The sequence below is a fragment of the Synchiropus splendidus genome, chromosome 14 (genome assembly GCF_027744825.2).
Source record: "Synchiropus splendidus isolate RoL2022-P1 chromosome 14, RoL_Sspl_1.0, whole genome shotgun sequence".
In the NCBI taxonomy this organism is placed as follows: Eukaryota; Metazoa; Chordata; class Actinopteri; order Syngnathiformes; family Callionymidae; genus Synchiropus; species Synchiropus splendidus.
In genome coordinates, this window is record NC_071347.1 from 22,700,915 (window position 1) to 22,727,270 (window position 26,356).

At 46.6% G+C, this 26,356-nt stretch overlaps 2 protein-coding genes across 2 annotated transcripts; one reads left to right on the forward strand and one right to left on the reverse strand.

Annotated features, from left to right (window-relative positions):
* Positions 1-663: 663 nt before the first annotated feature.
* On the reverse strand, positions 664-7,106 carry si:dkey-12e7.1 (uncharacterized protein LOC557553 homolog). Its single transcript, XM_053884677.1, has 3 exons — positions 6,220-7,106; positions 4,706-5,336; positions 664-3,079 (listed from the first exon to the last, which is right to left on the reverse strand). Exons 2-3 carry the CDS (start codon positions 5,270-5,272, stop codon positions 2,492-2,494), a joined length of 1,155 nt encoding a protein of 384 aa, XP_053740652.1. The 5' UTR covers positions 5,273-5,336; positions 6,220-7,106; the 3' UTR covers positions 664-2,491.
* chka (choline kinase alpha) lies at positions 7,072-25,877 on the forward strand. The gene is made up of 12 exons (XM_053884676.1): positions 7,072-8,518; positions 8,830-8,938; positions 12,864-12,917; positions 18,047-18,160; positions 18,750-18,883; positions 19,120-19,224; positions 19,783-19,841; positions 19,924-20,011; positions 22,440-22,548; positions 22,616-22,722; positions 22,805-22,886; positions 23,547-25,877. Exons 1-12 carry the CDS (start codon positions 8,283-8,285, stop codon positions 23,604-23,606), a joined length of 1,257 nt encoding a protein of 418 aa, XP_053740651.1. The 5' UTR covers positions 7,072-8,282; the 3' UTR covers positions 23,607-25,877.
* Positions 25,878-26,356: the final 479 nt, after the last annotated feature.

The window sequence follows — 26,356 nt, forward strand, 5'->3', positions numbered from 1 at the left end:
AAGCTACATTAGCATGTCGCCCCAAACGTGGTAACGAGGCGAGGTTTAGCCGAGTTGCACTCGATTACAACTCGACAGAGTGGTCAGGGATGTGGGATGTTTTAAGCCCATCGGCGACGCGATCCTTGGACGCCTTCTCTCCACATATTAAACTGGTGAGTGCAGGGGCGGAGCTACGTGGTGGCCAATACTGGCCATGGCCACCCGCACGGGCGAACAGTGCCCGGGTTGGCATTTTTTGGGAGTCAGCAAGAGCTATGTAAAAGGAAAAAATAATCGTATTATTTTTCAATATCTGGCTCCGCCCCTGGTTTGGTGTGACAGGCTTCTCCGTCGAGCATTTCTTCCGTCGTCCGTCATTGTTGAGGGCGAGAACAGAAACAGACGGAGCAGTGACATCATCATGACGTCGCGTATCCGCTCTGCAGACGGAGAGAAGGATCCGCAGTTGTAAAACATGTTCAGATATCACAAAGAATCGAATCCAGAGACAGAGAAAAGAACTCGTCTCCGTGTGGACGGGGCCTTTAGAATCACTTGCAGCTGCCCAGTGACACGTTGGTGGAGTTTGGAAATTCTGCTCCGAGTGTAACACATGTTGATGATGGATCAGAGGAAGTCGACTCATCGTGGCACAAGCTCAGACACATTCATCCACTCAACCACTTCTGCTTCTTAAAAACCTCTTTGTTTCTTTCTTGCAGTCAGAGCAAAAACAACCTTCCCACACGTCAGCGCTCCGGCTCTCACGCAGCCCACAGTCCCGGCGCTGGCTGGCCTCGATTAAGGAGCCGGGGCTGGGTGCGACGGGACGCAGCCCGTCCCCGAACAGACACCCACACCTCTTCGCATTTCCCACACACAAACATCCACCGAGGCTTCATGGAATCCTGGAAGCAAAGGTACAGAGTTCAAGTGTGTCCAGAAGGTTGAAAATTGTCGGCCCCTGGTGGCCGGAGGAGGAAACGCGGCGGAGTTCGTTAGCGACCCAGTGCGCATGTGCAGCTCTCCACATGTTTAATCAGTCTCAGGATCAGACGTCAGGTCCTGGTTTACAGCCACACAACAAACACACAAGAGTTCAAACCTAAATCTGCATCCAAATAAAAGAGAAATTGAAGCCCACTGTAAAACATTACGAGCACCTGCCTAATGAGGAAACAGCATGTAAGAGTTCGAGCAGATGGAAGGGTTTAAGAGGTGACAGCACGGCAACACTTCAGTCTGCCATCGGTCCCGATCACTGCAAAAACTGAGTGGGAAGACCTCAAAATAAAAGTGTGGAATGTAGTTAGTTGAAATATGAAATCAAACAAGTCTGGGCTCGTACTATAAACAACCTTAATCTGAGACGCCCCAAAACTTCTTTAAACCGCTAAAGAATCCAGGATTTTTTTCACACCAGAAACATTCATTTTAAATTCAAGAAATATCTCTACGATGAGTAGCAGTGAAAGTGACTGTCAGAGTTAAGGTGAGATTTAAAATGTTACGAATACAAGTCAGACAGCAAGTAATAAAGATTTGTGGGATTCAAATTTCTGTTTCTGCGTGAGACTAAGAAAGAATTGAGAGATAAAATGAAGACTTGAAGACACGAAATGTCTAAATTCAGGGGTCACAATCCATGAGATTAAATAACAGAATTTACAGAGAGAGTCACAACAGTCCTGATCACAATCAAACATATGCAGAATAAATAGTAGAAAAGGAATGTGTTTCCGATGAGAATGTTTCAGTTCAGAACGTCTTCGCCTATTTTTATGACTAAGGCATAAAAAGTGACTTAACTTTGAAGTGTAGCACTTTCTTTTCAAACAGATGTTGTGTTGCACAGAAGTGCATGTTTACTCTAACTGTAATGGGATTACAGCCTCGGTTGTTCAGTCGTTCTCTGGAGACTGGAAAGAGTGGGTGAAGGAAGAGACAAGTCAGATGCTAATAGCATTTGTATCCGGCTGTTTCGATTGTCAAAAGTTCTAAAAAATAAAAACCTTGAAATCCAAATGTTTAAAACGTCAGCATGTTTCACTGATTTTAACTTGACTCGGGGGGAAAAAAACTCTAGATCATTAACTGACTTGCACTTGAGCTAGGTGTGCGAGTCGAACAAGTCTTGATCAGAAGGGATGACGGCTGAGAGTCGGATTCAAATACAGTGGTGGACCCCGGCAGCAACAGGAGCTTCTCGCTGAGCGACGGTTGGCCTGGCCTGAGATGAGGCATTGTTTTGAAGCAGTGGCCGACTGGCGCCATCTGGCGCCCCCTGTTGGCGACGGGGGAGTTACAAGCCAGGGCGAGATTGTGGATTAAACACGCGAGGACTCGGGCGAGATGTAAACTCTAGATAAAAGCCTAAGCTAACGCTAGCAGCTACAACTTCATCGTGTAAGTCTGAAATGTGTTGGAGCCTTCGGGAGCCAGCATGAGCAGCAATGTTTCAGGACGGTTTCCTAAGAGCACCTTGCTGGACGGGTCCCCACAGGGCCGGCTACCAGAGCCAGCTGTCCAGGTGCTGCACACAGTAGCAGGACTGCTGCAAGATGGCCGACAGCTCGCCGTAGCGCGTCTCTCTCCACGTGGGCAGCAGCCGCTCGTTGTTGAGCGCCTGCAGCTTGGGCGCCCCCTCTCGGAGGACTTGGTACAAGCAGGGCCAGCGGCTCTGGATCCTCAGTCTGGTGCGCCGGTCCAGCGTGATGCCACGCACGATTTTCTTGGCGCGCAGCTCTCGCAGGGCGGGAAGCTTCAGGGAGGAGAAGACCAGGCCCCTGCTGGGGGACACGTCCAGGAACTCCAGCGACATGGACTCCAGCGTGTACGACATGCCCAGGTTCCTCAGCGGCACCAGGATGTGCAGAGTCAGGGACTTGAGGTTCGGCAGCGACTTGGTGAGGGTCTGGAGGGTGGAAGGGGTGACTCCTTTGAAGACCCAGAAGTACTTGAGCTCCAGGACCCGCAGCTGCTGGAACTGGGTGATGAGAGACAAGGAGACGTCGGACCAGTCGAAGTGCATCCTCATCTTGGAGATCCGCGGGCAGCTGTGGGTCAGCTTGGTCAGCAGCTCCTGGAAGCTGGTCACCTGCGGGACCCAGGCACACACGTTAGCATCCTCCCTTTTCTCAAGGCATAGCTTGTTTTTGGAAGTGAGGTGTTCCACCTTCGTGCATCTACGACGGAGGTCTTAAACCGGTGCTCAAAGCACCAGGCGTTTGGAACTGTGTTCTGATGCTGCACAACAATCTAAGGCTGTGTCCCACTCCTCCCCCTAACACTGGCACTGAACACGAGCGCTTGGTTCTGAGCGCCCTCCACTGTGAAGTGACTGACGTCCCTCAGAATTGGGACGACACTTGAAGACGTCACGTGCCGTGTGATTGGCTGCCGTGCTGTGTTTTGTTTCCTGCATATAAAGTGTTGGAGGCAATGTTTTGGAAATGACAGCTGTTTCTGCACCCTCTTGCATCAGCGCTGATCATCTCACTTGGTTTGGTGAACCAACGGAGAAGAAATGGGCGGAGCCTATGTTGTGGCGATAGATGTGTCAGAGGTATGAGGATGCTAACGTTAGCCTGGATGCTAGCCCACGGTTGTTTGTTCAGCAGAAATCCAAACCTACTCTTGAACATCCACGTTGTATTGTTCATGTTGTGGGACACGGTGGAGCATTTGGCTCGCTGACATATGACACCAGAGAAAGTCAACAAAGGGAAGAGTGGTCCTGGCTACTAACATGTCCCTGTTGTCCTGTCCAACATTATTTTGAAATCAAGTCCTGTGGTCTCCTGGACATCTCTCCACACTTCATATTCCCACTTGGTTTCAAGTCAGCTCCGGAGCTCCCTGGGTTTGATCGGATCATTTCAAGTGGTGAACGGCGAGTGCCCTCTGTCTTAAGACTATTGGGACACACTACACTGACACCGGACCTATGCCAAAAGATGTGTGAGGATGAGAAATGGGACACAGCACTAAGGACTGAAATTCTTCTTGGGAAAGTCCCTCCCCCTTCACCTCGCTTCATCCTCCTATACAGTCATGTGCTCATCATGAACCCATCGCAGTCCAACACTGCCCCTCCTCTCCACATCACTCCATGACTCCTCAGAATCTTCAGCTCTGAGTCCGGAGTCACTGAACACGCATCGTGGAAGTGACCACTATGATATGCTCATGCTCATGATAGGGTGACTGACCAGGCTTTTAGCTAGTATTTTGAAACAGAGCGTCCAAAGCCACACCCCCAGCCCCTAACCCCACCCCCTCACAACACACCATGTCAACAACTGACTTAACAACTTGCTTTGTAAAAAAAAACAAGCTGTAAAACATCTATTTGTACAAAAATATTTTTTATCAAAACAAACATCTGAGTCAAATAATGGTTAACAGAGAGCCACAGTAACACTTTCAGGTGTAGGAGGCTCCTGGGAAGCTGTTATACTCAGCTGACCCCAATTCATTAAAAAAAAATATATATTGATTCTTTACCTTACTACAAGCTGCATGTCTGCAGCTTTGTTCATCATCTTTCATGTCTATATGCAAAATAAGCAACAGTTGTATCAGCTGAGGATTTGCTTTCTAAACTTTCACAAATTTAAACATTCATTCATTCAAACAAAATATGTAGACGCTCTCCTAGCTAAAAGCCTGTAAATGACTGAATGAAACAACAGACCATGTTACTGAGTGATGAAACAGCTACCTGGTCAAACTTGGTGCTGCTGTCCTGGTGCGAGCTGGAACTGGAGCCGGGGTGGACCCTGAGATCCAGGGGCTCCAAAAGCGAGTATGTCCAGTTGAGGTCCAGGTGGCTGAGGTCCCTGCAGTGGACGTTGTCCAGCAGGTGGCTGAGCAGGTCCCCCCAGTTATTGCAGCGGTCCCCCAGATCAAAACTGGCCTTCAGGGTCAGCAGGCTGGCCCGGCGGGAAATCAGGTGATGAGTGTAGTGATGAACCCAAGACTTCCACCTCTCAAACTCGCGGTTGGACACCAGCATCCCCTCCTGGCCCAGGTGAAAGACGCCGCGGCGGGAGTAGTCGGCCAGCCGCCACAGCTTCCCGGAGCGGAGCAGGCAGCTCCAGCTGAGACACACCAGGGCGCAGCTGCACTTGTCCAGCTCGTTCAGGAAGGAGAAGATGTGGAGCTGACACTCCACCGGCAGAAAGTTAAAGGGGAAGTAGTCATCCTCCGCTTTCCGCCGGCTGCTGACAGGAAGAAGGGGCCTCTTCCGGGGGGACATGATAAGGAGCGGGGAGATTTTGGTGGACATTGGTAACGGTCAGAATCTCCACCAGGAGCTCTGGTGGTCGGCCTCGGCCATAAATCTCTGTCCGCTGTGAAAGGAAAAACAGGAGTTGGTCTCTCAAACCTCAAGGATACGAACAGCACGAAGCGGTGTGCAGAGATCACAACATGTAACTCGACCTGACCTGATACAACTCACGCCTCAGGACATGAGCACTGGACCGGAGATCATCTCCACGTATGGGCCACAATTGTGTTGCACATCTCTATCGATGGAGCTGACCTGAATTATAGGCCATTCTACATCAATATTTTACAAACCTTGATACACCTCTTGCCCCGACACCTGGATCACACGACACAAGCTGTGACTCGTGAGACATGGGTGACACCGAGCTCTGGTCCAATGCAAACTGAACTACTTTAGTTAGTTATTAAAAATAGCGCTGAACAAGGTTGCTAATGCAATACATTAAGTGATATTCTGGGCTCTCTTTATCATTGGAAATTAAGGGGTTCGCGTATGAATTCATGACTTACTCTTGTTTCACTCGTATCATTGTCTGTCAAACCTCCACGAAGCTGTAGCTACAGTATATAGTCCTCGCTGCAATGGTAGCGTGAATTTAACATCGGATGTCCCAAAAACAGCCGCGAGAACAACCAAATTAAAGGTTGTTTGTGCTAAGAGCGGGAGTGTTTGGCTGAAGGGAACTTTGGCAGCCTTTGTTTCGACAGTCATGTGATGCTATCACAGATAAGTTGGTGGATTTGCTGTTATATTCATTATTAACGAGTCAAGTGACACGTCAGTGGATAGCGTGACTCTCAATACTTCCATTGTTTGCTCTCCTTTCATCCCAACCTCGTTACCACAACCGGATATGAACTTTTTAAATATCCGCGTGCACGAAACAATGTTCGCTGCGAATATTACAGGCAAATATTATGAGCAAAAAAGTGGAAACTTACCTCCGAAAGCTTTCCTTCCGTCCTCGGTGGAAAAGCTAACCTGCTAACAAACGCTGAAACAAAGTCCGAACTGTGCAACCAATTGGTAAAATAACCCGATGTTAGGGACGTATTAGTCTCCTCTGAGGGCGAATCGTAAAAAACCGCAGACTGCACATGAATTTGATATTTGCATAGCGTGACGAGGTCGGCTTATCAGATGCCGAACAGCTGAGCTTTGTTGTTGTTGTCTGGTTGATACTGATGACGTCATCAACGCGCGCCGCGGTAAGCGTTGTCAAATTGAACGTTTATTCTGTAAAATAACGTTTTGTTTTGTTTTTCAAATATAATATGAATGCAATATCGTGACCCAGATACCTGTGAAAAACAATTTTAATAAAATAGGCTGATGGCTAATAGAGACGTGAAACGGTGAAATAAAAAAATGCATCGGTATGTATTATTAAACTTCAATTAATGTCAGTAATTATGAAGCGCCTTAAGGTTATATAACAGAATTTCAAATTGCTTTTGTTTGTCAATTTCAACAAATATATGCTATATTTCAATCAGACCATATTTCTACTATGTGTCGATATTACAGTGTGTTTTACAGTTAATTATTTTATACATTTTTTTCTTTAGTTAAAATCTAGTCGCTATACATAATTTTGTTCTGTGTAAATTTTACATCTGAATTTCAAAAATACATACTAGCAGTGTCCACTAGAGTGCGACAGAGGACAAACTAATTGTTTGGCACGCGTTCGTTCCCAAGATAACAAAGGTTGGAAGAACTGATCACATTTTAAACCCCTTTTTTTTCATCAAAGATGTTAAGATTTTTCCCTCTGCAGCCACTCCTGCCGTGCCTGATGGATCCCAGTACGATTCTTCGCTGCAGTTGTGTCTGTAAGAAAAGTATGTCTCGCCAGCTTCATACGCACACGCACAAAAACATATATTATTCATATTCATATTCACATATATATTTCATTTAATTTCCAACGCTCTATTCTAAAGCCTTTATGAGCGAAGAAAGTCGATCTACTCTTCCATTTCTTAAAATTGTAATCACATTTATTAGGCATGTTATTTTAATCTACGTTTGCTCCAAACCTGTTTGTAATCCCATTAACATAAAGGTTTAACATTATAGCAGAGCTTCACTGACAGATTGGCATACCCAAAACAAATACGTAACACATTTTGTAAAATGCCATGCTGTATTTGAGAATAGCATTCTCAGAGTATACTTGTGAAGTGTGAGGAATATAAGTCAATAATCAAAACATTGATATATATATAAGCAATGCCATATGTATTTATATAAAATGTTCTACATATATTGTGCATTATTTCGGTATATTCTCATCTACAGTACGTACGTTAACATTTATCTCATACTACCGTTTTAAGGTTATAAACTGTTTTTCCGATTGTTATTTTTTCTAACGACTTTAACTCAATATTAAACTACTTGTTGTTGGTGGCTAAAACGAATATGAATTGACACGTGGGTGAGTGTTCCAGAGGCACTTCATTCGTGTATTATTCCGCAGTTTTTTTCCAGACAGCCTCCCACAGTTTATGAGCCTCTCGCGAGGTACATGCGAAGTGCCCCTTCACTAATGGCGGCGCTGTCTCACCACAGTGAGGTCGGCCTCGAGAATTTCTGGCTGGGAATGGTTTGCTCCAAAGGGCTATCTATAGGCATAAGGGTGATTTCAATGGTGCATATGAAACAAAGTCGTTTTGTTGAGCCATTTTTCACTGCTTTACGTAAAAATGCATCATCGGGTTTGTTTTGATCCTGCGGGGCTGCGCCGCCAGCAGCCAATCAAATGCCAGATGAGTCATGTGACACGCCCCGCTCTGCCCCGCCTCGTCTGAATGTAAACTCCGCGCGACCGTCTGTTTCGATTCATTCAGAGGCTGCCGTCGTCGCGACTGCTGGTTCGAGACCTGCCCCTGTCCAATAAAGAAACCTTGAATATCGATAAGAATCTTTCCAACTTGAGCACAGTTCTCTTGAGCCACCTCCCAAAGTTCGAGTCCTCGAAGCCGAAACGAAGCTCAACATGAAAACCAAATTCATCAACGGCGTGTCGTCGTCGCCGTCTCTGTCGCTGGGTTTGCTTGTGACGGAAAACGCCCTGCACGTGCAGCCTGAGGTCCCAGACGACTGCAAGGAGCCGGTCCGGACCGAGCTGGTGGAGCCGGAGACCCGCAGGAAGGCGTTCCTGTGGTGCCGAGAGTTCCTGCACGGCTGCTGGAAGAGCCTGGCCGAGGAGGACTTCCACATCACCGTCATCAGGTACCGGAACCGACTGACAATAAAACTCTATCGACCGTTTCTTGAGCAACTACTAACCCGAGAAAGTTTCAGAAGACACTTTAAAGACCACTGGTCTGCCTGTGCGGAGCTAGCCACACACACTTGACTGAAGTTCACTGATGTGACTCCAATTGTCGAGTCTGGAAAACACAATCTGCTGCCACTTTATTGGCAGAGCAAAGCGTCAATAATTGCCGACTAATGTGGCTCCTGAGGCGGACTTCATTGTGCCTCGAGGCTCGCTGGCAGGTACCTGGTCCCCCCAACTAACCGGCCGTGTTTTCCTCCAGGGGTGGTCTGAGCAACAAGCTCTTCCTGTGCAGCCTCCCCGACGGCCTGGACACGGCCGGGGACGAGCCGCGGAGCGTGTTGCTGCGTCTCTACGGTGCCATCCTGCAGGTGGGTGCCACGTCTCCCCGCGCCGCTGGCCTCCGTCAATCATATCATTGTTGTGGCTGAGTGCACAAAGAGATCCAAGTACGGAGGAATGAATGGTCCCGTTTGTAGTCCCGGACGGAGCCTGACCAATGACTGATTTGGCCATAGGATTTATTCAAGAGTAACTTATTTAGCAGTTTAAATGTTAAATACATCTGAAATACTCTCTTGAAACGTCAAACATATGAATCTATCTGTTTATCTATCTATCCATCTGTCTGTCTGTCTGTGTCTATCTATCTATCTAAACATCAAACATATGAATCCGTCTATCTATCTATCTATCTATCTATCTATCTATCTATCTATCTATCTAAACATCAAACATATGAATCTATCTATCTATCTATCTATCTATCTATCTATCTATCTGTCTGTCTATCTATCTAAACATCAAACATATGAATCTGTCTATCTATCTATCTATCTATCTATAAACATCAAACATATGAATCTGTCTATCTATCTATCTATCTATCTAAACATCAAACATATGAATCTGTCTATCTGTCTGTCTATCTGTCTATCTATCTATCTATCAAACATATGAGTCTGTCTGTCTGTCTGTCTGTCTATCTGTCTGTCTATCTATCTATCTATCTAAACATCAAACATATGAATCTGTCTGTCTATCTACCTACCTATCTATCTATCTGTCTATCTAAACCATAAAACATGTTGAAAACAAAAGCTGCACAACTTCCACATCTAAGGTGCAAATGTAGCTAACATGCTAACTGCTAACGTAAATCCAGTGTTTATATACCCACTGTTTAAGTTTGAACGTGTAGCCATAGTTTTAATGTGCCTCAACTCAAAGGCTAGCTAACGCGCTAACACAAACCTGGTCTCAGTGCTAATGCGCTTATGTAAATACTGTCTGTGCTTTTTTTATTTGAAGTCATAGTATATCCGTTGCGCAAAAGTATCTTTGATGCTTATCAATAGGTCAAGTGAAATTATACTGTGGCTGTGGCGCTATTGTAATTAAACATTTTATTGTGCTAATGAAGCGAAGTTGATAATGTAAATAAAGCATTTACTATCCCAAAGTTTGAATGCTTTAATAATTCAAGTTATAACATTGGAAGTGAAAAAGTAGCTAGCATGCTAACCATTTAAATCTAGTGGGATTACTGTGCTAACATAATTCATATTTTTGTATTGCGTTTAGGGCAGACATAGTCGACTATTAGATTGGTCTCCGTATCCTTCAAAACGGATCAGCTCACACCTGAAAATGAAACTAATTGGAAGTGAACCCATGTGACTGCCGTAGCCTGGCATTGTACCAGCGACCTTTAGATCCAAATTAGTTAAATACTCAAGCACAATACACTGAGTCACATACTGGCAGTTTATAAAGTAAAAATTCCTGGATCCAGACAGCGATCCGGGTCACTTGTTCCTCGTCCCAATCCACACGTTTCCTGAAAAATTCAGCCAAATCTGTCCGACACTTTTCAAGTTAATTTAAAGACAGACAGACAGACACGGCATCAGAAACACAACCTCCTTGGTGGAGGTGAAAATATCTTCCATCCTAAGTTTACTCAGCGCTTAATGTGCAAAGTAGGATACAAATATTTACTCTCCTCCCATATTAGAGTGAACAAACTGAAATATGAACGTATGAAGTTACTCTCTTCTAAGGTCAGTGTTGGTCCGGCTCTAGTTTACTGAGAGTATAGCTGCTTCGCTGCTGGCAGACACACACACACACAAGTGACAGCAGAAGCTCCACGCTGATAAAAATGGCCTGAAATGACCCCGAAAACAAAGTAAGACGGCTTTTGTTGATTCCGTGTGTGTGTCTGCAGATGCTTACATTAGTGTGTGTGCATGCATGTCCAGTTAGGCCCCCACATGTTGATGTGCGAGTGTGCGTGTGTGTGTGCGTGCGCGTGTTAGCCATTGTTGTACATAGTGATGTACCCCCATGGCTGTACATGCATGTGTTCTTTGCCGTAGGCTTCCCAAAGGAGCGTGCCTGTGGCACTTTTGTTCCCATGTGAACCCACCAAAAATCACGGTACAGTATGAGATCTCTGAAATCTCAGACTAATACAACGACGTAACACACTCATGTAGACGCAGCCACTTATCTGGGCTGGGAAATGTCTGACTGGACCGAAAAACAGCTCCGCAGCTAAAATGTCGATCTTCCTTCCCTAGAATTTCTGCTGAGTCATGGTAATTAGTCAGCATAAAAAGAGAAAAGGCCATCAGTCTGTTTGTCCGGTGGTTGCATCACTGGTTTCTCAAACACTGATTTGTTTAGGACACATGTTGACAGAAACTGACCGGATGAGATAGTGGGCTTTCTTATCTGGCTACGATGCAGCGGCCTGACAATTTAGAGCCCAACTCAGAGTCATAACTCGCCATGGTGTCACCACAGCTGATGGAAACAAATCACACACTTAAATATTAGACAAGATGGCTGTTAATATAAATAGTGTTATTATATTATATTCAGGCGTTGGACTGGGCTATTGACCGACCTAGTCCTTCGACTCATTCCGGTGTGTGGGACTCTAAGGAGGGTCCCTGATCAACGTAAATTCAAGAGTCTCAGTCACTCAGTCTTTCTGATACATGGAGCTGATCTCTGCAGCTGAGTCAGTTTAGATCATTTACAGATCAGTCTGTGGGTCTGCTGCACAGAGGTCGGCGACCTCTTCTGAGACCGCGTTACCCAGCCGTGGGCCTTCTCTCATGCACTTGTCATTATGGCCATTTTCTGAACAAAAACATGGGTGGTATCACAAAAAAAATAAAACATTTCTAAGCCAAACACCAAGTTATTTAAACGAATAAATCCGTCTGCTTGCAAAATGGTACTTTACATATGCGAATACATTTCCCATATGATTCAAAAGAACATCACTGAGTCAGGCGCTAGATTACCAAACTGCTTGTCAGTGAGGTTTGCCATGTTTAAGAAAAAAATGGTGCTACCAGAATTGAACAACCATTTAATATTGATTCTCTATAGCGACTGAAGTACCAAAGTTTCTATATGGATTGGATTAAACTGCCTTTATTCTGCCCACAACAGGGAAAGTTTGCCTCTTATGGCAGCATTGTAACAAACTCAATGAACTGTAGAAAAAATACATCAGAAAAATACTGCACACATCGCAACTAAGTGTAAAATAGACAAAAAATATTGCTAGTTTTTAATATGCCTTTAACTTGGTACATAATGTGTCACGACTCACCTGCAGAATTAAAATTTATTTTGGGAGACATTCTTGACACATTCATATCCGTTGAACAGTATCAGATTGGATTATTCCCATCAGATGTCTGTCAATATTAAAGCACTATTTACCCCCGAAAACTCAGTTGCCAGCCATGGCACTGACATAAGAGGATTATAGAGAATTCTGCTCGGCGCCTGTCCTGACGAGACCTTCATTAAGTGTATCGGCCGTGAAGGCAGTAATATTTTATTGCGGAAGAGTGAAACGCGGCGTGTCCTTCACCAAGGTAACTGCCGCCGTGACTGGCCGGCAGCCTCTCAGGAATTAGCCTGCCTAATCAAAAAGCTAATATGATTAAGGAAGTCAGATGTCTTTGTCCGCGAGGCAGCGGCGGGTGATCAAACAAAGCCTCGTGGCGTTTCTCAGCAGGAGAGTTATGCGAATAGCATGTCGGCTAAACCCCGCTCATCAGCGTTGCGTAACATATTTTGGTAAATAGGAGACGTTCGAGCGGCGAGCACAGCTGTGGTGTTGACATCATCAGGCTGAGACTCCCATCGTCACGACCCAACACAACTGGTGGGGCTGAACTGGGACCTGAGGGCATGCTGTGTTGGCTCAGTGGACGACTTCACTCCTGCTCATTGGTGGCTCTTTCCTTTCTCTTTTTCTGGCAGATGTCCTGCAACAAAGGAGAGTCACAACAGTCAAACAAAGAGAACCACTTCCAGGTGAGTGAGCACCCGTCACGGCCTGTTGCAGGTCCTTTTCAGGTCACTATCACGACCTGGGACTTGTGAGAAGTGCCGGTATCTCTGCGCCACAAAGGCCGCTCTGCTGTCTCTCCAAGTTGACGTGTTTGTTTTGTCTCACTGCTCTTCTCTCTGTCATTGGCTGCTGATGTTGACTGTCTAAACATCGGTGGAGTTCTATCAGCACCGTTGACCTTCTCTTACGATACAGCTGACGCTGGGTTATCTGGTTTGTCGCCGGCCAAACTTGTTTGAATATTTGTGTCCATCATTCGTGCATAAGACAACTCCCTGAAGTCCTCCACCTCCCGCTGGTCGCCCCTCATGTCCCCCTCCATCATGAACCTCACTTTTATCCTCCAACTTTCTTGTCTGTCCAAACCATCGGACCTTTGTCTCCAAACTCATTTCTGATCGTGTCCTTTCTCATTACTCCCAATGTCTTTGTCTGTGACCCCGACAGCACTCTCCATCCCCTCATCCCCATCAATATCATCTTCATACAAAGTAGCTTTCATATTCCATTCGATTTGACTGCCTTGGTGAGTGTCTAAGTTCTGCTGTGTTGGTAAACGTGACACCAGTGACTCAAGTTCAAACAATCAATGAAGAAACACGCTCGATGATAAGACTTGTGGCTGGATTACTCAACCGTCTCGTGAAGTTTCCCCCAGCTGTTGAGCTGCCTGGAGAAATTAGCACTTTAATGGTTGAGCAAGTACCGAACTGAAGGGTCTTCACTGAGAAGGCCACAAGGAGCCGTATGAGTTGAGTGCCAGTAGTGATAGTTAGTAATGCGCAGCTCCCCACGATTCTGGGAAATTCTCTTTCACTTCTCTTCTATCTCAACTTTCTGTTAGTGGGGGAGGGGCTGTCCTCATTCTGACCCTCTGCTTCCTGTTCTCAGCGCCGGATGCTATTTAGGACGGCTGCTCTCTGTTTCTGCTGTGTACAAAATGGAGGATCTCTTGACACGTGACTTTTGTTCTCAGCAGAACTGAACAAAATGGAGCAGGCAAGAGTCTATAATAGAACCTCGAGTGCCCCAAACGTCCTTGGTTGAGACACCATCGAGCATCTGTGAGCGGTAAAGCATGGTCTTGGATGAACAAGCCTGAGAGACAGGCGACCATCCCTGTTTCGTCTACCAGTCTCACAGGTGACTCGGCTAACCCCTGTCGCGTGAGGCAAACTCCATTCTTGTCTGTGAGTCATGACCATGACATTGTGACGACAGGAAGTGGATCAGTTCATCAGAGGTTTTGTGTTTGATGCTCAAGATTTTGTTAGCTTAGAACGTCCCCTGGGATGAGATCTGAGGATGTGCTGGCTCAGGCTTGTGTCACAGCACTTGCACGTCAAACTCAGATGCCCTCTTTGTGAGATGTGTGATGGCTCTCCTGACCCAACCTCAGTGGGCTCACAACCATCTCCCTCCGCTGACTCTTGCTATTGAGATCAACCACGCCCATTTGCTTCTGTGGAACTGCGAGCCCTACCTAAACCCGGCCTCGACGTTTTGAGAACCTGAGCTGTCAACCTGCGTGGAGTTGCTGCTGCTCCCACAGCCCACGACTCTTGATGGAAGATCTCAAGAAGCTGTCATGTCAACTCCATTCAGTCAGTTACCGTGACTGTCTGAGGCTGTCCTTCATGGCAGCTGCTGTGGCATGTGCATCTTCTTGTTTCTGATCTCAAACTGGCCTACACACTTTAATAACTATAACACAGGCTAGTACTGTCATGGGCACATTTTTCTTTGGTTATATTGGGGCGCAGATGATTCATTTCTCAAAAAAAAAAAAGCATGATGAGTTACCACCAAGTCCAGTGCGAGGTCACGCTGAGCTCACGAGACAGGTCAGGTGATCAACTGCAGCCATTTGATCGCTGTAACTCTCACACACAGGAAAACCATACAAGTGGGACCTGTATTTTTCCACTGCAAATAGGAACCAGCTCTGCAGTTTCTGCTGAATCATAACTAGAACATTTTGTTCAGTCACCTTCCTCTTCCTCACATTGACCTGAAATTCCTCCACTCACATGCTTGGACTCTCATCATCAAGGATGAATCACACTCCCCGCTGCATGTGACAGAAGTGAGGTCACCTCTGTTATCTGTCATGGCTGGTGGGAAGTCCGCCGGGACGCTCCACAAACCAGGATTCTCGTAGCCTGTGTCTGCTCCCGTAATCCTAATGGGATTCATTAGAAGGACCCTAATCTGAGTTCAGACGCTGCTGGATGCTTCATCTGATTCCTGCGTCCCATGGCCTGAATGCGAGGGGAAAAATCGGACGGTCTGTCCGTAATCTTTACAGTTGCTGACACACTTGAGAGCTGATAAGTATTGAGGTTACATCTGTCTGCGGATCACAGGGCACCTGCGCTCAGCGTGGCACCGCTGATAAGACCACACTGTTTCCTCACATGAGGTGGTGTTTCAGTCCTCCACTTGGAGGCACCGAATTAGTTTGGCCATTTCATATGGTCACACTTGAGATTAGATAAGGTAATGTGTATTACCTTAAATAAACTGCTTATTCGTGCTACTTGTTACAGGTAAGTTAGCCTGGAATATATATATATATATATATATATATATAGTACTGATTATTGACTTTATTACTAGTTAATGTGTTCCACATTCTCGTGTTTCCAATTCCTTTATAAGAAACACGTTTTTTACTGGCCGTGGGTCTATTTTAAGATATTTAATTCTCATAAAACTCATATTTATGGTTCGTCACTTTATGAGCTACATTGGAGTGAAGTGTTAATCATAGGAGCCCACTCGTTTCCTTTCCGCATCGCTCCGGATGCCTGCGCTTCCTGTTAGGAAACTGGTGAAAGGGGGTCGCCGACGTGATACGGACATTCCTCGCCGCTATCCAGGCTGACAGGTGGAATGGTTAACGATTAATGTAACAGAGTGGAATTCCCGACATGGGAGCCAAACTAAACAGCTGCTTTAATGACCTCGGCCCTCAATTTAGGTCAGAGGAAGACGGTCAAGGAGAGAGGGGATGGCTCTCACCGCACATATGGCTTACATAAGATGTGTTCCCGTGGTAGTGGAAAATCGATAACATGCTGTAAGGCACATACGTGGAAGTCACAAGCCCTGCCTTTATATAAGAAAGCCAACAGCGCATTTGATCCCAGCCCTCATAGATTAGATGTGTCATTCTTCTGGACCAGGGTTGGAAATATAGGTCAGCGCTCCACCTGGTCAGCATGTGTTCCAGTCGGCGGCTGGCCTGACATGTATGTATTCCGCTGATGCTGTTGCATAACAGAGATTTCACTCAGCCTCAGGAATGAAGCAGATTGTGCTTTACACGGCTTCAATAATTCAGGATGTCAAGCCCCTCGTCTTCGACGCTGTGCTGCACGGAAAGAGGGAGTGGACGGCTGTCTTGGGCTGGAATTTTAAACCCGAAATAAGAATCCCTCGCTGCATGACGTGGAGCTCAGCTCATGCTCCAGCTCAAGTTGACAAGTGGCCTGTCTTGATTGTTCGTGGAAAATTCCTGAGCAACAAGAGCAGCACAGACAATCCCATCTTTCACTGGCATCATGTCAGTCACATGGTTTGGTCGCTCTTTAAGAGCAGGATGCGAACACATTGTGAATGAAACCCGACCAAAAAAGGAACCTGGTTTGATCCACCATGATAGTCGCCTGTCTCTCCTTCACCGCGGCACCTATCTGGATCGGACATTCCAGTTAACCCCGGCATGCTGCTACTAGCCCTGCTGTTGGAGGCCAATCAGGAACAGAACCACTTCAGGGAACGTGTATTAACCATTAGCAAATGAATTACTTCCTCATGTTCTGCTAATACGGAGTATTCATGGTAGTGTTTGGAGTAAACTTTTAGTGTCCAACGTAGGGTCAAATATAGCCCAGCTTTAGCCCATGTTCCCTAAACTTAGGTCTTACCGTTTTCTCCAGGTCTCTGTGGTTGGCTACCTTTTTGGCACAAATGTTGTTGCGGAAGTTGAGCATTTATTGAGCACAAACTATTTAACTGTAGGGAATATTATTGTCTTTTATTAATGTCTTCTTACGAGCTCAGACTGCTGGCCGTAGAATCCAGCCACGACAAGTAAGTTTACTGAAAACTGTCATGGAGTCTGACTTTCCTTCCTGTGACTTCAGTTCCTCCACTTCTTACCGACCCGTGCACAGATGTCTTTGACCACGGGTGGCTGGGACCAGCTTGTTTTTAGTAACTTCTTTGGAAGAATGCTTTCCCAGAAAGAGTCTTTTTTTTGTGTCCTCTGAACGGGCAGCTTGCTGAGTGACCCCGGCTCAACCCTGGCCCACAGCCTGAAGATCTCCCTCTCTGTTGATCTGGAATTTAATCACTTAGTGAGGACGATGCTTTATAGCTTCTCCAGCGACCGATTCATCAGGACAAATTGCACATTTGGCTCCGCCGCTGGTGACCCCCTGAGTCATGGCGAGCCCGCATTTCTGTTGAAAGGGTTAGGAAAGTTTAACGTGCACGTGAAGTCCCTCTCTGCTGGCATTCTTATTTGAGTTTCCCGACTCAGAAGGTGAAAGCAAAGCAGCTCCTCACGTGTCTTTGTCGGCATGTGAGAAACCTTGGGTCGTGCTGGGACTGCGTATCGGCGGCCTCCAAGATAAACTCAAGGCTGCCAGCTTGATTCTGGGCCCAGCGGCTTTAATTTCCCTGAAAGAATGTGGCTTTTTAATTCTGCCAACCTCAGCACTTTCACAGGCATTGATAGGTTCCATTTAAATGAACTGCCTTTCACATTTAGACTTAAAAAATGCCGTGGCCTCCAGGATCTCAAACTTTCTTTATACAATACAAAACATTTCTGAAGCGGTTACTTCACATGCTTCTGGTGTCACGTCTTCGTCCTTCAATAAACCTTACCGTAGCTTTGACAAAACCATCACAAGACAGTGTAAAAACCCAACCCAGCGTCTTATCGTCGTAGTTCCATGGCTGAAGAGAATTCCCTTGTGGGTTGCTTGCGTGATCGCTGCGATGTAACACTGCTGTAAAACATTGATGACTGGCTAAGAGGTCAGGTCTGATTGACCTCTGATGTGTGTGTGTGTTTCAGGGGACAGAGGCCATGATCCTGGAGAGTGTGATGTTTGCCATCTTGGCTGAGAGAGAGTTGGGACCGAAACTCTATGGAATTTTCCCACAGGGCCGTCTGGAACAGTACGTGCCGGTGAGTGGACAACATGATGCTTTCAACTGTGCTAGTGTGGTCTTGACTCTGGGCCTTCTTCATAGCCCCAGCAGCCAAGCCACAGTTGATAAACTGATCTAGCGTGACAGCTGTTACCCTCAACTCTGATCTGTAATTGTGTTTGGCGCCCTGAACTGTGGTGATGGAAAGTGCTCTTCTGAAGAGGAGCTTTTATTCTGAAAATCAGGAGATGTGTTTGTGACATCTTGAATATTAGATTGGACCATGTTGTTCTGGTCTTTCCTCCCTGGAGATGCAGCTGCTCGCTCTTCACAACACTGCTCTGAATTTGATTCACTTTGAACTAGATTTACACTTATTTTACATTACGTGAATCAACAGAAGCAGCTTGGTAGAGGAATCTGTCTTTGTGAGTGGGGGATTTTGACCTGCAACCCTTTCAAGAAGGCAGGATTGCGCAAAGGTTATGGCATCTGTGACGTTGCCTCCTCCCAGTAGAAGAGGCTCGTGAGCCCAGCCCAGACCTGGAGCAGACTCACCGAAACACTGCCCTGCTGTCGCCTGCTTCTGAAGGTAGCTTCTAACCCGTGGACACTGTGTTTGGCAGAGCCGTAAACTGGACACCTGTGAGCTGGCCGAGCCCAGCATCTCCGCTGAGGTGGCAGAGAAGATGGCCAGGTTTCACGGCATGAGGATGCCTTTCAACAAGGAGCCCAAATGGCTGTTTGGGACCATGGAGAAGTAAGTTCTTGATCTGTTTGGTCTTGTCCTCAGGCCGGATAAACACTGCCGTGACTTGTCAGCTGCTTGTCAGGAGGATCTCAGTGTTTGTTTTTGGGTCTGTGAGGTTTACTTTGTGTGGCAGCAAACCGCTCCGTCCAGGTCCACTTTCTGAAGCGTTCCACTCAAATGTGCAAGACCGGGTTTCACAGCTCAGCTGGCTTTGGTCTGTGATCAACTGCCTTTCCTGTCTCCAGGTACCTGAGTCAAGTCATGAGGCTCAACTTCACCCGAGAGCCACAGCTGCGCCGCTTCAACCGGCTGCTGAGCTACAACCTGGCCCAAGAGATGGATGTCCTGAAGTATGTACACCTCCGTCCCTGGCTCCCCTCGGCCTGTGAGCGCTGCCAGCCGCGGCGTTATGTAACGCAATGTACACAGTGGTCGCCTATACCTGCCGTGTTTACTGCAGAAATAACAGATTAGCGAGTGAAACCAGAAGCTTTACGTCACTAACGTGTCTCGTGGGTTTCACCGCACAATCCACGCGCCTGTCGCTCCTGCAACACATACCAATGTTTTCCATCCGACCGAGACAGATCTAAACGCAGGGGCAGTTTCATTACTCACTGCTCACGTAACCTTTAACCACCACTATCTCGAGCCTTCTCCATGCAACTCAACACAACTTTATAATTGAATTTCCGACCCACTTTGATGGCGTCACACTTCATGATCTCATGTCCATAAAGTCTCTCTTGTCAAAGGCAGACATAACGTAAATCCATTATTCTGGTCATAAAGTTATCAATTCCTTCAACTAGTTGCTTGTTTTCTCCATCTTTTTTACTCGGTCCATCTTCTTAGAGTGTCAGCCATTAGCTGTAGCTCAATGCTCACCATCCCTGTGGTTCCCTCAGGTGTCTTTTGGACTCCACCCCCTCACCTGTGGTGTTCTGCCACAACGACTGCCAGGAAGGTGTGTGTGCTGCTGAGTTCCATCTGAATGTCATATGACTGTTTTGTTTGTTTTTTTTTGTTCACATTCATCTCCGTTGCAGGAAACGTCTTGCTTCTGAAGGGACGTCAGAGCTCAGACAAGCAGAAGCTGATGCTCATCGACTTTGAGTACAGCAGCTACAACTACAGGTGAGGCCTGTCCCGTGGTTCAACATTCATATGACAGGTTATTGCTTCGCTCTGAGCTAATGTTGACACAGCCGACGAGGGTTTTAATTAAAGCCCTATTTAAGGGTATGATAAACCACTTGGCATAGAACCTCACTTGTTGTATCCTCTGAAAAGGTTAGCGCTAGTGTATTCATGCTAGCACAAGTGAAGGGTGAGGGTTGCATTGTTCCTGTGGTGCTTCTCAAAGTTTATGTTGGAGAGCAGCAACACCACGTTAGCTGCTACGCTGGCCCACAAACTGGTGCTGCCTTCTGGTTCCCTCAGAAGTGGGAAGTTAGAGCTGGGAATGGCGTTACTGAACCACTTCAGCACGTTCCAGTTGCCAAAGAGAGACAGTGTCACAGGCGTCCTCCATGCTAGCTTCAGCTACTGTTAGCACGGTCCGCATTGTAGTTTGCGTACACAGCCAGAACATTTATGACACCACTGGTACGTTTCTTTATATAAGCACCGACCGACACTGTGTAGCAGGTAGATGGGAGTTGAGTTTATGCAACGTTGCAGGAGGTCTCCTCACTGTCGACCCGCCGAGCAGCCATCTTGGATTGCGAACTGGCGTGGTGAGAATTCTCAACGATCAAGGACAGTATCAGGGGCGAGGAGCTGGGAATTTTACAGTTCCAAGGGCAACAGGACTGCAGTATCATTCAGTAATAAATAGTGCTGTCAATAGATACAAATCTTTAATCTCAATCACACATTTTGCATCTGTTCTAAATGTAACTTGCTATAAAGGAAGCTGTTCTCAACAGCACAGCAGTCACCAATGTGTCCTTATGCAAACATGTGTTGGGTCCAACAACCCAACTGAACAGATACTGTCCAGAACATTCTTCAGAATCACCTCACAGGCTCTGAAACGGTTCAAAAACCTGCCAACAGCAAAACATTGTAAGCATTATTAGCCACTATTGTGTCGATGAAACCCTCTTTTGAGTTACATTTAAAACTGATACAAAATGGTTGATACATTTAGTAATAAATGAACAGACACCTTTGCAGCATCCGAATGCAAACTAGTGGAGAATGTGATCATCTGACTCCTCTGCAAACACACTCCTCCCTAAACACATTGTTCAACACAGCACCTCCTTTCTCAAACCCCAAAACCAAATCTCTTTAGACAACAATGCGTCAACACAACCGTAGAAAGAAAAATAGCCTAGCAAAACTGAAAATTAATGAACACAGGGAGCGTATATCACAAGATTGATCGAGTGAGTGAGTGAGTGAAACGGGTGTCAGAGCAGAGCTGTGGACAGAGACGTCTGGAGTCTGGTGCAGCTTGTCGTTTCTCAAGGCTGCAGACTGACTGCAGGAGAACAGGAGGCGAACGACGGAGCCCCCTTCCTCGCGGTCATAATTCACGACCCCTCCCTGCAGCTGTTATGTAACCAGAGTTTGGCCCACCAATGAGAGGCGGAGGAGGGGAGGCCGAGGAGAGCGCGTCCACAGACTCCACAGTGTTCTTCAAGGAGATAACGTTTCGCCTGACAACCGCACACAATGACGTGGACTGAGTGTCTGTGTCACTGTGTGGAGGCTTGTGTTCTGGAGGGTCGCTCCATGTCCACTCCCCCATCCTCCCCCTCGCCTCTCTGCAAGGCCCCTTTAAGGCGAGACCACATGGGCCTGCACACACATGCTGGCTCATGTTGGGTCATGTATGTCGTGGATGGACAGGGACGCCGTTTGTTTCCCAGAAATGTGTGTCCTCTCTCTTTGACCCTCTAATAAAAATGGCTTTATTCTGGATATGATCAGGATTCTGAAGAGTTGGAGATTGAATCCTGCTTTTTAAATCATCTTCAAATGATTGAGTTCCTTTGAGCTCCTTTTACACTGCAACCAAATGACCAGGATGAGCCCACTAAGCCAGTGTGATTGGGTCTCAGTGAATGTCCCGGCCCTCTGTGTTGTTTGGGGCTTGTCCCAACTGCCTCATTCTTGACAATACACTATCTTTGTGGGGACCGGGTGCAAACCTCAATGCGTGTGTGAGACAAATATTAATCTGGAAATAAATGCTTCAACTTTCATTGTGTTGTGACTCAGGCTGAGTCCCAAACACATGTTGATGGAGGCTGGCGTCACATGCGAGCGCTCTGGTGTGTGTGTCCAGTGTCGGCTGACGTATCAGTAGTAGTTTTATGGTCTGAAACGCCGTTTTGTTGTCATTAAGTCATATATGTTGTTGAAACACCCTAATGTCGACGCCACTCATACGCAGTCGAACAACCCTGCGAGGCAGGACCATCACTCGTAGCCATGAGTCCATTAGCTTGTGTCAACTTGTGGTCGTCTCCTGTCGCGGGCAAGTCATTGTGCACACATCCCATACTCGAGACAGGGACTTCTGATCCACCTGCTTTGATCCACCTTTCAGGGGCTTCGACATCGGCAACCACTTCTGCGAGTGGATGTACGACTACAACTGTGACGAGTTCCCCTACTTCAAGGTCAACCCCAGAGGGTATCCTACCAAAGCTCAGCAGGTGAGTGCACTGTCCTGAAGCGTGTTCATCTCTCCTCCTCCTTGCTGAACTGGTGTGGTCCCCACAGCTCCACTTCATCGAACACTACCTGCGTGAGTTCGACCAGGGCTTTGACAACCTGTGCAAGGAGGACCAGACCAGGCTGAAGGAGCAGCTGTACGTGGAGGTCAACAGGTGCGGCTCTACTGGGCGTAGAAAGGACTCGTTGAGTTGTTGTCTCTGAGGGAATCGTCTCAACTATCTCTCCGTGACTCAGGTTCTCTCTGGCGTCCCACTTCTTCTGGGGGCTGTGGTCCATCATCCAGGCCCGACTGTCCACCATCAAGTTTGGATATCTGGTGAGTCATTGTTTAGTACGGTGGCTGAGAAGTGCAAAAGACCTTTACAACATTTCAAACAAATTTGCAAACTTCTTTGGCAAACATTCCCCCCCTGTGTTTGTAAGTGTATTTCCAAGATGTGTTTTCAGAGTTTGTCATTTTGTTTTTAGTGAATTAGTTTCTCCAGTTTGTCAAATGTTAGTCGACTCCCAATGGTGAGTCACCCGCGAGTGGAACATTCCAGCAACTACTTCCAGATCACATCCATAATTTGTCCCCTTCCTTTCCGTATGATTTTTTTCAAAAAATTAGCTGGAAACAAACACTGAAAAGGAATTGACATACTGGGAAAACTAATTTTGAACCTGTGAAAACACATTGACAAACACTGAAAACAGATTTACTAACTCAAAAACAAGTTGACACATTTTATTAGCGACCCAGTGCTGAATTCAAGGTCGGGTCAGGCTGTTGTGTCACTTCACTCCACAAATACAGAAAGTTTGTTTGCCCACTGACCCTGAAGGTTCCTTTCACCTCTAAATAACAAACACTGTAGGGAGAGTTTGCTTGGTTTGTGTCAGTTCTCAGGGAGTTGCAGTAGTTCCAGAGCCACACCATCGCGAAGCTCCCAGCAACGGCGGGTGTCTAACTCTCAGTGACTCGTCTCTCTGGCAGGAGTACGCCTTGTCCCGATTCGACGCCTACTTCCAGCAGAAGAAGACGTGGGCCGTCTAGACGTGGCGAGGCGACGGGAGCCCAGGAGGTCACACAGCTCATACAAAAAACTGCGCTTTACTTACACTCGCTGCCTCTGCTGGCTGCGGCAGTGGGCGTCGACCACCGGCCGACCGTGACCGCGGGGCTTTCAGCGCACGCCAAACGCGCAGCTAGAAACAAACTAACATTCATCAGGCTGCTTCTGCCTCGTCGGCGCGGGGCGGGGAATGTGGGGGCGCAGAACATCGCATCACTGTATTGATCATTCCTGGACGGCCGTGTTCCGAGGGTCACGTGAGCTGCGTCCTGCTCGCGTGAGCGGCAGGCTGCGTCCAGGCGCTCTGTGCGGCTGACGACTGGACTGACAGGTCAAAACATTACGACCGGCTTTTCCTCTTTTTGTTTTCATACTTGTTTTGTTCGTCCATTTGAGAAGCACTTACAGTGACTGTGAATGTGTGGTGAGGGTTTTTAGTCTAGTTTACATGCTATTTTGGACTCTTCTCATGCGACTTGCTTTATATGAATGTTCCCTCCCTGTCGGCCGGAAGCGGCTTCTGTGAGATTTACTGTGAGTCGAGCTGAAGCGCACGTCTGCGCGGCTTTGGCACTGCTGAGTCGTGCGTGTTTTAAGGTGTCACGGTGAGCCCAGTTTTATCCAGACAGTTCCGACCACAGCTGGGAGCCGATTGAGAGCCCAAGGTTTGAGTTACTTTGTTGATTTTTTAGAATATTTTCTCATCCTAGTTTCAGCTTTGCTGTTTTCATTCAGCCGTGCTGCACTGATATCTTTGAGTTGGTCACATGATGCAGCTGCAACAAGCCAGGCCGATAGGAATGGATCTGATCTGTTCTCCTCCTCTGGAACTCTCAAGTAGCTTGTGGCTAATCTGTAGCTGATTCCTGGTGTGTTACGCTGACAATAGTCATTAGTCTGTTCACAGTAACCAAGTCACTGACTCGCTCGCTGCGTCATCACCGCTCTGTCGTTGTTACTGATTCACTTAAGCTCCACAGCAAATGTCAGTTTTTATTTACCCTGCAGTGGCAGTGTTCTCCTCTGGACTGACTCACTTGAGAGGGACTCGGAACTCTTCAGTTCTACCTCACGACTGTGTATTTACTGTGACCGATGTGGTGAGCTTCACCTCCGTTCAGCTTGGGTTTGTCGGGAAAGTCCTGGTCTCGTCGCTCGTGTCTTCGGCCGTTTACGTGAGATGTGTTTGCTGCATGTTCCCAACTCCTTCATGACCACGGACGCCCGGGTCGGAACGAACAATGGTGATCCAGACCGTCTTGACGGACGACCAAAGTCTTGGGCTGAGGACCGTGAGAGCAAATTGGGATTCGTTGGGAAGGATTCCGACCTTCCGTGGGCTGTTTTTGGAATCTCTTTGAGGCCAGTGGAAGTTTGAATGTCCGGTGGTTTGAGCCCCAAAATGAACCATCTTTGTGCTTCATGACTGTATCTGCCAGCTCTTCAAGTCTCAGGTGTCTGAGGCGTCGACATCGGTAACCTCATCGACGAATTCTGGAGTCGACTCCTCTTCTCTCTGGCCTAACTATTGGAGCCTTGGAGCTGAAGAGGCTTTAACGTTAGCCGATCCTGATGGACGAGACCCTGTGATCACGAGGGCTCGCGCTGAGCTGAACTGATATCACCAGAGAGCAAGGAGCCGCGACTGACTTTTTAAAGCCGATAAATAGGTTCATGTATTCATAACGACACTACCTTTGATGTGAACTGCACAGAGGCTCCTGATTTAAGGACAGAATTCCGTGTGAAAGAGGGGTAGATTTAGACCAAAGTGACGACAAAGATCAGGGAGTCCGCTTCTTCCAAACCAGAGTGTTTCCTCGTGAGGTCCAGTTGAGGCACTGAGAGCAGCTCCAGCCGGCATCATGTTCACTCGCCACTTCATTTAGAGTTACGGAAGCTGAGGACGGCACTTCGGATGGTCTGGTTTTCCACTGTTTGATTTGATGTGTTGGATATTTGGTGAGCGGCAGGAGGAGAGGGAAGCGCCAGGCGATGCCACATGTTTTTCTTACTAAATGTTGAGTGTTCTTGCGACTGTTGAAGTGCACTTTAGTCCGGCTAACAAGAGCAGCTGCTGGAGCTCGGCGTGAGGCAACACACCGACATGGAAGTGCATTCACACCTCCACTGTGTTGACTCTGCAGCTGCGGTGTAATCTGCTCATAAACACATTCTTTGTCACGGTTTTCGGATTAACCCAGCGTTGCTGTACATTCCTGCTGTTGCACAAATAAACTTGGGAAACTGAACGCGTTGTGTTTTCTCTGGCTCTCACCATTCAGACCTCAAGACGTCAGAATGCTACATCATGATTCCACAGAAATTGTTTTTCTAACTATCATGAACAATAATAAACATTTATATTAAACAAAAAACAAAGGATGAAAAAGTAAGTATCCAGTTATTAAAAAAGTTCAAAGCTAGGGCACATTTGAGGAAGGGAATATGTATTACCATACATTTTTGAAATATTATACAGAATCAATATGTTTTTTTTAACTATGCAATGAATCTTTCCATAAAGTTGAACTGAAGAAGTCATTGAATACTGCAATACTTCTATGTGCTCACATACGTTACTTTGCTTTGACCTCACTAGGGTCTAATTCCTATTGTGAGATATCTATAAAAAATTCATCACAAATGAGGACATCACAAAATAATATACACAATTACGTAAAAATCTAAACCTTTTTTGTCAGAATTTTTTTTTCATTTTAATAATTGT